The sequence below is a fragment of the Gadus chalcogrammus genome, chromosome 8, assembly GCF_026213295.1.
Source record: "Gadus chalcogrammus isolate NIFS_2021 chromosome 8, NIFS_Gcha_1.0, whole genome shotgun sequence".
Lineage (NCBI taxonomy): Eukaryota > Metazoa > Chordata > Actinopteri > Gadiformes > Gadidae > Gadus > Gadus chalcogrammus.
In genome coordinates, this window is record NC_079419.1 from 563,116 (window position 1) to 574,177 (window position 11,062).

Below are 11,062 nucleotides of genomic sequence, written 5' to 3' on the forward strand. Positions count from 1 at the left end.
CAAGACCGTGCACGTGTGTGATGCTCCTACCATAGCCATAATTGAACCATTTTGTAAGCTCTCTGTTGCACAACCCTCTTAGAATGCCTTCTGTACTGTGCAGGTTTGCATGGTGTGTGCGTGTGTGGGTGCGTGTGTGTGTGCAAAACTAAAACGTTTGTGTCAAGATGGAGTGTTAATGGGGATCATTTTTGAATCATTGATATGTAAATAAGTTTTCGTATGGCAAACGTTTTTTTATAATGTATTATAAAAAACATCTGTAAAAGAGAAGCTGTACATACAAATTGTAGATAACCCAAAGTGTTGACAGTTATATTAATTTATTTGTATAAAAACAGAGCACTGCAATTTCCTGCATTGTAAGAAAATGTAATTTATTCACCAAGTGTTTGTTGTGTTGTTTCTTGCCCGTGCATCATTTTACCGTATACTGTCATCTGTTTCCATTCTTCTGTGCTACTCTTTGCTTTCCCGTCACCCGTCACTACTTTCCTCTCCCAGAATATGTCAACACCTTTAGTTTTTAAAAACCTGCTGAGTTTGTGTTTATTTGTGCCTTTTTGGTTTACGTTCTGTTGACGTTCTGAGGCGTTTGCCTCCAGATGACCGAGTGTTGCAGACTCTGCAGTAGGCCTACAGCTCGCTCGGCACCACGGGGGGAAACACAGTCCATCCGTTGCTTTCCTGTCATGTTATTTTGACTATCTCTATATATTGATATATAAAATTTGATTGAAATGTTCTATTTCTGTATGTGTGTAGTTTTTTTTTAATTTTTCTCTGGAATGAGACAGTATGCTGAGGGTATATCTGTATTTCTTTAATTCCATAGATCAGCAGGCAAACAAATGTTATGGTGAGAATCCCCTTTAAGGCTTAGCTGATTCTTCAATCTGAACAATAGAAGACTATTCTTATATCACTCTCCACTAATCACTGGTAGCTTCATAAACCAAAGCCTTCATCTGGTGCGGCCTATGAACCCATCGCCATTATCATTATTAAACCCAAAGCTCCCTGTTCCGATCTGCAAATATGTTCTTGTTTGTACCATATCAATATATGATGGACTATACGTCTATATTTATTAGAGCAATGGGGCATGGTGGCAGAGTGACTAAACAAAGCCACATCCCAGCTCGGCCTGGTGTAAAACATTTGCAGCAGGGCGTTGTAGCTATGTCTGGCTTGTCAGCTGGGTGGCATGATTCCATCATCGATAAATATACAGCAAAAACAAACCAATGAGATACTTTCATTCGTTTAACACGTAGGCCTGCAAATCAGACATTTATTTCCTTTAAAAGATTGCGTTGACGACAAATGCATATAAACCGAATCCCCAGGGGTAAAGAAAAAACCGCTGGCTTCGGATAATAAATGAGAGGAATTATACAAAATAATAATAAATAAAAACAATATCCATCTTGTTAAACTTTCCTGAGGGACTTGGGAGCAATGAGCCACTCACTCTGGTTGTTTTTAGGCTATTGTTTTTTTTGTGTGTGCTTGAGTGTCTTTCTGCAGCCGCATCAATACAATGCAGTGAGTGTCGTGACTATAATTGTTTGTCACACTCAAAAGGGATTACGCTTAATCCTTTGGCTGGGCTCATTTTTAGCATTCTATCCTTCTATGTCCAAAAACGCTGGAAACAAGGTTCGAGGGGCTTTAGTGTGTAGAGTGAGTGGAGTTCAGGGAAGCAGCGCCATCTCCTGGGCGGTTTTGGTGCTCAAACTATAACCATGACCCATACTGGGATAGCTAATAACGAGCAAACAATTTTTACATCTTATTCAAAATGCGGAGCTGAGATGACATACTTTGATGATATGTATAGCAGTTGAAATAATGTTTGCACATCATTCAGAATTTCCTAGTCATTCAGAATTCCCCGTCTGGGATTAATTAAATCGGCCACCATATTTTAACATAAAAAGAAGCGACACAACACATGAAAAGCCTTTTCTTTGTAAACGAATGCAGCCGCGCAGCCAGGCTATAATTAAAATTAATCTCCGTAATGCCTGAATGCGTTCATCTCATACACTGAATCATCAATAAGGAACAGCATGTATGACGTTACCCACCCAGAGGGAAAACAAACAACACTGGCGGGAGTCGTTGGACGGGTGACAACAGGTTCCGCCGAGTTCTGTCTGGTGGGAGGAAGTGGCGGTGGTTTAGAGCGCGCGGGCTTTAGCGTGGGCTTGCAGCAGCGACGCCGTGTCTGCGTGGGATCCCTGCGCGGCCAGGCTGAGCGCCGTCAGACCCCGCTGGAGGAGAGACGGAGATGGAAAGTCCGTTTTAAATCGAATGCAACTCATTGGATATTTTTGATGAAGGCTACCAAAGATGTCGCAGAGAAGGCGGACCTAGCCATCCCCACCTTTGTTGTTAAATTATAAAATCTGTGGAATCTCGAAATGATAACATAAGCAATTAAATGGTCAGATGTAGGTTCATTTATTTCAACGTAGGCCTATATGTTTAGAGATAACTAACTGTACTATTAATAGGAATACTTCAACCGACATTTAGGTTAACTAGATGGAGAAACAATATCACGACACAGATGGGTTATTCTGTTTCGAAACACTGCTTAAAAAAACAGTATAGTGAGCTTGCCATGTACGTGTTGTTACGCATCATATCCAATAGGGGGTGCAGTTTACAAAGAAGTTAATACCTATACTCTCCGTCTTCGCTCCTTGACTCTTTCCAATTTAACCACAAAGTCACCTTCATGTTTTAACACTTCCTTAAATCCTTTTAGAATGAGAACAGGTTATGCTGGCCTTGCTCATCTATATCGGATTTTTATTCACTGGATAGAGGGATAATGGCAGGCTGTAACGCTTGTTCTGTTGAATGGACAAAATAAAATAAAATAGATGGGATAGAAAATTTACTTCAAATCCAACCCATTATGCCGCAAATTGCCTTGTGCGATAACCATCGCACAATGTGTGTGTGTATGGTTGTATCTGTGAGTGTATGGATGTGCCTGCCTGTACCGATTATTGTGTGTGTGTGTGTGTGTGTGTGTGTGTGTGTGTGTGTGTGTGTGTGTGTGTGTGTGTGTGTGTGTGTGTGTGTGTGTGTGTGTGTGTGTGTGTGTGTGTGTGTGTGTGTGTGTGTGTGCGTGTGTGTGTGTGTTCGGTGTATTCGTTTGTGTGTGTGTGCGTGCGTGTGTGTATCGATGAGCGTGTTTTCGCGCACACATGTGTGTGTGTTGTACGTCCCATTGGTATGTCCGTCTGCCTCACCTTATCGGTGAGAGCCAGGTCACAGTGGCCTCGCTCCAGGAGGAGGCGAACGATGTGCGTGTGGCCGCGCTCGCAGGCGAACATGAGGGCCGTGGTCCCCTGGGTGTCCTGCACGTCCGCCCGGGCCCCGAAGCTCAGCAGCAGCCTCACCATCACCACGCGCCCGTGCCTGACCGCCAGGTGCAGCGCCGTCTGTCCAGTCTGGGGGCGCAGGGGGAGGAGTCAGGGTCTTCTAAGAGCTAATGCTAACTGTAGGTCCGCATTAGCTGTTGTGTGGGGGGGGGGGTTGCTCCCAAGTTTTGGGTTACAAAGTAACCCAAAACTGGTATTAACAGTAAGTCATGCAACAGCAGGTTTAAGACCATAGAGGGAAAAATAAAACGTTCAGCTCATTTGGGCCTGAATGAATCCAACCCACGACACCACTCTTCCTTTAAAGTAAGTTTTTTCGGTGTACGGTTTCCTTTTAGCTTCCTTTCCGTTTTACGTCCCGGTACCTGGGAGGAAGATATGTTGACGTCCCCCAGCTCCATGAGTCTGCGCACCACCTCCACACCGCCCGGCCCGTCGGGGGCCGTCAGGGAGGCGAGCATCACCGCGGTGTAGCCCGCCTTGTTCTGGAGGTCCACGTCACTCACGCCTGGAGGGGTCGGAGCATCAGGTCAACACGCAGGCTTCTGCTAAGAGTTGATTCTGTAGTACCCTTCTGTAGGGCACTCTGCCCCCACCCTGATGGGGATTTTAGTTTTATTCGATTTGTAATAGCGGTATATACTTAACAGTCACAGCTGAGAGTTCAACCTGAAGGATGAATCTAATAGAAGTGCTTCTCAAATGGGGGTACTTTGATGGTTTGCTAATTTAACCTTGGAAATGTTTTTTTTTTAATATCCGAATTTGAACACCACCTTAATTAAATTAGGTATACTGGTATAATACTTACATACAAATTTGGTATATCTTTCCAATGAATGACAATTATAGGTGAAGCCCGACATGTGAGTATTCACATCTCCCATGCTATGTTCATGTTTATTAATGTATTAATGTTTATGTGCATGTTTAATAACATGCACATTCATTATTCATGTTCAATTCAAATAAATCCCCTCCCCAAAATGTTTAGTGCTGGTAAAAGCAGTGATTGACTGTTACCTGTCTCCAGCAACAGGCTGTAATGCAGTGATTGACAGCAGTGATTGACTGTTACCTGTCTCCAGCAACAGGCTGACGACGCTGTAGTTGCAGTGGGACAGGCTGTGACAGCAGTGATTGACAGCAGTGATTGACAGCAGGGATTGACTGTTACCTGTCTCCAGCAACAGGCTGACGACGCTGTAGTTGCAGTGGGACAGGCTGTAATGCAGAGCCGTGTTGCCGTTGTCGTCGGCCAGGTTGACGAGGAAGCACAACAGGGGGGGTGTGGTCTTCTTCACCTCGCCCAGATAGAGAGACACGCTATTGGCTGCTGCGTTCTCCTCTGCCGCGACACCGAACCAATGGTGGAACAGCACCACCAAGGCCTTCCGCTGGAACATAGGGTGAGGGTTAGGGTTAGGTAGGGAGTCTGACGGGAGATGGGGTAGTTAAAGGATGAGTGGATGAACTCAAACATAACGATTTCTTTAAGAAAAGGCTCTTTTCCTTTAAGAGAGAACCGCACATTTCTTGGCTGAGAAAGGACTTCTCTCCATGGCCATATTTTCAACTTTTATTCAGATTCGTAAGTAATCGACCCATCTCAATCATTCATTTTCCTAGTATCTATTCTTTTATATTTTCTCTTTCACCAAGGAATACATTGTAAAGACTAAAAAGGATGATAAGTGTTCTTTCCCGGAGAGCAATTAGAAACCGCACGCTGTCATGTTCTGGTGTTGAAATAACTTCACTGGAATTAAGTGGAATCAAGTCTACAGTACTCAGAATCACACATTGGACTCAGCTTTATAGCCAAGGCATGCTTGAAACTAATCGGAGTAGTGATAGGAAAGCCATATAAAGTCCAGACCCTACGTTAAAGGCCTTTAGTAAAGTGGACCTACCATGTCGTTATTGGGATTGTCCATGTTCTCCATGTGGTCTTTCAGAAACTGACAGGCTGCCATAAACTCCTCACTAACAGCCTCGCTGTAAGGTGGGGGGGGGGGGGGTTGTGTGTGTGGTGGGGAGAGGGTGAGAGAAAGACTATTAGAACATCCTCAACAAAGAGCAAACATTTTGTTAAAAATAAAGAATTAACAGCCGATGACCAATTGTATCATGAACCTGGGGAGGCCTGGATCCACCTACCTCCCCCTGGTGGTCGGCGGCGAGCCAGAGTCCGTCTCCATCTGCTCCCCCTGGGCTGACGACTCCATCTGCTCGTGCCTCCCCAGGACCACGGGCCCCGCACCTCCATCTGCCCCACCCGGGGCCTCTCCGCCCGGGACAGAGCCCTGGCCTGGGTCTGGGTCTGGGTCTGGGTCTGGGACAGCCTCCCCCTGGCCCGGGCCTGGGTCTGGGTCTGGGTCTGGGTCTGGGACAGTCTCTCCCTGGCGGTGCTCCGAGGCCTGGGGGTACATCTGAGTGAAGGGCATCTCCTCTGGGACGTGGGGTTCATCCTTCTGATCGGAAGGGTCTCCTTGGGCGAGACGGTCCTGACTCACCTGGTCGGTCTCTGAACATCTGCACAGAGGATGTAAATAAGGAGAGGAAGGGACGAGATAGAGGAGGGGGAAAAGGCAAAGCTGGATGACATTAAGAGAGAGAGTCTGCCAAATCTCAGGCTTTAAGTCTGCTACATCTATGACATGTCTCTGAGGACGTTGGAGGCAGGGAGCAGTTATTTTGGACACGCTCAGTCCATGTTTAGACTAAGAAAAACAATCTCTAAATAGATGTTTTATGAATATTTGTATATCCCCGGTTTACTTCATCCTCAGGGAAAAAATAGAATGACTTTTACAAGTCATAAACTGTAGCTTCCATCCAGTTGAGATCACTATCTGTTGAGGGCTAAACCGAAAGCAGCAGCATGTAAGCTGCCTCAGCCACAACCCTTTTCCCTCTTCCCCTGCTCAAACACATCTGTGATCTCCCGCCACGGTGACGTGAGAGGAACAACCTTCAGATGCACGCTCTGCTCTGGACAGCATGCACGGGGAGCACGTTGACTTTCAAAGCCGACTCCTGCACCTCGCCTACGTTCCCGATACGAAGCCTTGGCTGGGAAGCGGGATTGAAGCCCATCAGAGACCGCCGTTCTCATAACCGAGCTATGTGCATCCCAAAGCCAAGGGGACCACAGCGCAGGATCCAGGGTTCCCGCCAGACACCCAGTTAACCCATCACCGTAACTCATTGTGAAAGAGTGCTGATGGCAGCCTCGGGGGGAGGCAGGCCGGTTGTTGACTAACCGTTCATTAACGCCCGCAAAGTGGATGTCTTTTGACGCCACAGCGCTCTCGTCCGTCGCCGTCCTCGTGGATTTAGGAGCTTAAAGATAGAGAGGACGAAAAGTGTGGGATGAAGGAATCAAGATCTGCCAAACAAACAAGCTTCTTGGCTGACACCATCCGACCTTTCGATCTGTTATCATTGTTTATAACACATAAATGGTTCCTGTTCATGGAATATGATTTAATCATGAGATTGAGTCTTGAATGCCGACCCAAGCTGTGTGAAATCCACCCATCAGAGGTTATTTTTGCAGTAAAGTCAACATAGTTGCATTCTTGAGGTAGGGAGACAGGGGTGGAAAGACTTTGAGGTCCCATAGGAGCTGAATAGAGACATTCCACAGAATCGGCTCAAAAGGGCCAACAAAATCCATAAGGACTGATATTCATAACAATTTTAATACTCAAGGTACAAATGTAGCCTGGCTAACACCAGACCTTATCTCAATCTACATTGAGATGAGGTCTGGGAACCACACATTAATTTTCTCGTATTTGAGGCGTTGTCTACGATTGCCCAGAGCCGTTTATTGGGCGCTACGAATGTCTATCGTATGAGTCTGTACGTAGCTCATAGCCAATCGTATCAATTATACCAGATGACGTATGTAGAGCGACAGAAATTCGATGAGGAAGAAGACGACGGGTGTGCGGATAGACGTCGTCATCGTCTTGCCGTCCCTCCCCGTTCTGTGATTGGTTCCCTATCTCAGGCGAAAATCGGATCCATGGAATCCAGGCTGCCTAGCAGTGCCAAATGAAATTGCGTGCAAGGCAGCATGGATATACCCAGGCTAGCACAAATGCAATCCCTGGCCACAGCTTGTCAAGGAAGATAGTTATTTAAAAGTAACATTTGTGCATACTTTTTGAAGATTAGACCTTTTTTCTGCATTGACGTTTTTAACGACACCAGCAAAACATGACCCTTTTGTTTTGGACATCGATCAATATAGAGGAAAGGGCATTGATGGGTGCTAATTTAAGACAAAACAGCAACTCAAAACGTTCAAAACAGATTGAGTATCTGGATTGGTATTTGAATGGGTTGGTATAAAAATAGCCCTTGACACCAAATGTTTTGACAGCTGTTTTCCCTATGGCATGGCCATGGGGATAGTCTAGCGATACAACTAATAGAGTGCATTGTGACTGGAGGAACAGTTGCCACTAGAAAGGAAATTCTGCCGTTTTCTAGTCCACACAGGGAGCAGTAGCTTCTCTCACAGGCAGAGCGCCGTACCCAGAGAGAAGCTTCTGCAACCATAATGTCTTGAGTGAAGCAATTGCACAGTGAGTCAAAAGTTATTTCCTACGCTATGGGAAATAAGTGAGTCACGTGAAACCCTTTGATTTTGGGCAGGGCCACGTCTCAGCCCCTCAGTCTAAAAATGTACGTTTATAATAACACAATGTCGTCATGGTTTAATACGCTGTAGTTAATCTGACTACATTCATTTTCATGTATACATGTGAGAAGCTGCTATCAAGTTTTTTTGGCTTTAACACTCAACTTGAATGTGTTCGGGGAAGAACGAATATTGGAGTTCGTGGAGGCAAAAGTATGTGCTAAAAGATGTTAAGATAAGCACATGGCTGATGAACACAAACAAATCACCGTCTTACACACACAGCACACATCAGTGATTAAACCAAACCAACTGAAACACATGTACCTTCTTGTGGTGTTCGATCCCCTTCCGAGCGCCCGAGGTCGTGATAGCAGGCCAAGAGGACGTTGACGAGCCCCATCATCTCCAACTGCAGGCGGTTGACCTCAGGGTCAGGGTGCTCCAGGGGCCTCCCTGCCTCCAGCGACCCGCTACCCCTACACAGGCACTCCCACTGCTCCTCCAGCAGCAGCTTGATCCTCCTGATGTGTAGGACTGCCCGGGTGGAGTCCACAGCCCCGGGCTGAGCCTCCTCCAGCTCCATGGGGATGGAAGAGGAACTGCTGCTGTTGGACTTCTGGGGGAGACAAACCGCAGACGCTTGCTGCCCGTTTCTTTGTCCATGGGGGAAAGCGATGGTCTGTTCCCCGGCCGATTTGTTGGAGTCTCCTAACGAGTGGGCCTTGTCTCCGGTCGAAGTAATAGTCCCGTCCTCGTCGTCGCTGTCCACCACCACCTTCTCAGCACAGACCCAGATCATGGGGTTCACGCTGAAGTGTTCGATCCTCTCGTCTTTCCTCTGGCCCTCCTCCCGTTGCTCCCCCAGTTCCCTCAGGGCCCGCTGGAGCTCCAGGCCGTTGAGGTGGAGCCTCTGCTCCAGCGCCGCCACCTTGGCCTGCAGCGACGTCACCGTCAGCAGCTCGTCCAGATCGGTGCTGCTCCTCCACTCGTGCAGCGGGTTGTCACTGTCCTGGCCTGCGGCGCGGGGGCTTTGAGGGAAGGCTGGGCATCCGTTGCTGTGCCGCTTGAGGTCCCCGGTGGCCTGAGACCAGCTGGAGATGCTAGGGTCTTTGACGGTCCCGTTGCCCGATTCGGGTTGTGGGGCGAGCGGGTGCAGGCCGAGACGAAGCCGCTCTCGCTCCTCCTGGAGGATGCAGATCTGCGCTTTGAGCTCGGGTATGACCCTCATCTCCATCTCCAGCTCGCCCACTCGTTCCAGGGCCTCTGTCAGACGCCGCAGCAGCCCAGAGAACTCCAGGTTGCGGGGTATGTCCTCGCAGGAGGAATCCCTTTCTCCGAGGTGGTCCCTGGAGCTCCGGAGGCTGCCTGGGTCCTCGGCGGTCTCGGAGGTCTGCCTGAGGAGCACCGTGAGAGGCATGCTGGAGGCCCGGAGGAGGTGCGGCCCGATGTGCTCCCCGACAGGCTGCTCGTCAAACGCCTTGATCCTAGCCTCCATCTCCGTCAGGGTCCTCAGCCCGGGGGGGGACGCCGGCGTCCTGCGGTCGTGGGTCCAGGAGCTGTACCCATGGTCGGCCTCAGAGAGCCGTGACCTGGGCCCCAGAGCTCCGGTGGAGCCCCAGGGGCTGGGCCGACAGCCGCCCCCGGAGAGGTTGAGGTGCCGGGGGAGAGTGCTGGAGCGAGGGCCCTTACTCCGGCGGTGGATGGGGACTCTTTTGATGGTGTTGCCCTTCTCGATATCGTCCACATATTTCAGGAAATCCAAGTCCAGGCAGAAGCCGTATGGGGTCTCCACCGAATAAGGGGGCTTTCGTTTGAAGCCATTTTCCGTCGTTTTGAGGGGAGAGCTATTTCCTGAAACAGAACACAAGAAGAATTTCAACAGTATGTAATTTGTGGTTAGTGGTTTAGTGAAGAAATTAAGAAGAAGTATTTTACCATATTGTCCTTCCGTCATCATGGCGTTTTCAGTTTTTGTGTCCAATTTGATGTCCCATAATCCGGGTTGTTTTGCAGGGAATCTGACAAGAACAACAACAAAATAGCAGCAGAGTACTGAATTGAAACGACATCATGCCAACAACATGCCCATCACAAATGGTTTTGATGGGAATACCAAGAAACAATGTATTTCTCAAGGAAATATTTAACTTTTTTCTGAAAGCTTCAATAGGTTTAAAAGCACAAAACCTCTCTCACTCTCTCCTTCACTTCTACCCATTCACAAGAGGTCTGGTACCACAATGTGTGGTGTATCACATAGTATGTGTACAACCTAGTGTTGTGTACCACATAGTGTTGGGTACACCAGAGTGTTGTGCACAACATAGTATGTGTACAACCTAGTGTTGTGTACCCGATAGTGATGTGAACACCAGCGTGTTGTGTACCCGATAGTGATGTGTACACCAGCGTGTTGTGTGCCCGATAGTGATGTGAACACCAGCGTGTTGTGTACCCGATAGTGATGTGAACACCAGAGTGATGTGTACCCGATAGTGATGTGAACACCAGCGTGTTGTGTACCCGATAGTGATGTGAACACCAGAGTGATGTGTACCCGATAGTGATGTGAACACCAGCGTGTTGTGTACCCGATAGTGATGTGAACACCAGCGTGTTGTGTGCCCGATAGTGATGTGAACACCAGCGTGTTGTGTACCCGATAGTGATGTGAACACCAGAGTGTTGCGTACCCGATAGTGATGTGAACACCAGCGTGTTGCGTACCCGATAGTGATGTGAACACCAGCGTGTTGTGTACCCGATAGTGATGTGAACACCAGAGTGTTGCGTACCCGATAGTGATGTGAACACCAGAGTGTTGTGTACCCGATAGTGATGTGAACACCAGAGTGTTGTGTACCCGATAGTGATGTGAACACCAGAGTGTTGCGTACCCGATAGTGATGTGAACACCAGAGTGTTGTGCACCATGTTTTCCGGTTGCTTGATTATTGAACATGGCAGGATCAGCGGGCAAGAACACGCCATTGACCAT

General features: G+C 47.9%; 1 protein-coding gene across 1 annotated transcript; it reads right to left on the reverse strand.

The window, feature by feature from the left end:
• Positions 1 to 291: 291 nt before the first annotated feature.
• LOC130387612 (KN motif and ankyrin repeat domain-containing protein 2-like) lies at positions 292 to 10,176 on the reverse strand. The gene is made up of 9 exons (XM_056596789.1): positions 10,000 to 10,176; positions 8,389 to 9,915; positions 6,671 to 6,749; positions 5,565 to 5,939; positions 5,318 to 5,402; positions 4,582 to 4,801; positions 3,770 to 3,912; positions 3,273 to 3,473; positions 292 to 2,279 (listed from the first exon to the last, which is right to left on the reverse strand). The coding sequence occupies exons 1-9, from the start codon at positions 10,019 to 10,021 to the stop codon at positions 2,187 to 2,189; spliced, it is 2,745 nt and encodes a 914-aa protein (XP_056452764.1). The 5' UTR covers positions 10,022 to 10,176; the 3' UTR covers positions 292 to 2,186.
• Positions 10,177 to 11,062: the final 886 nt, after the last annotated feature.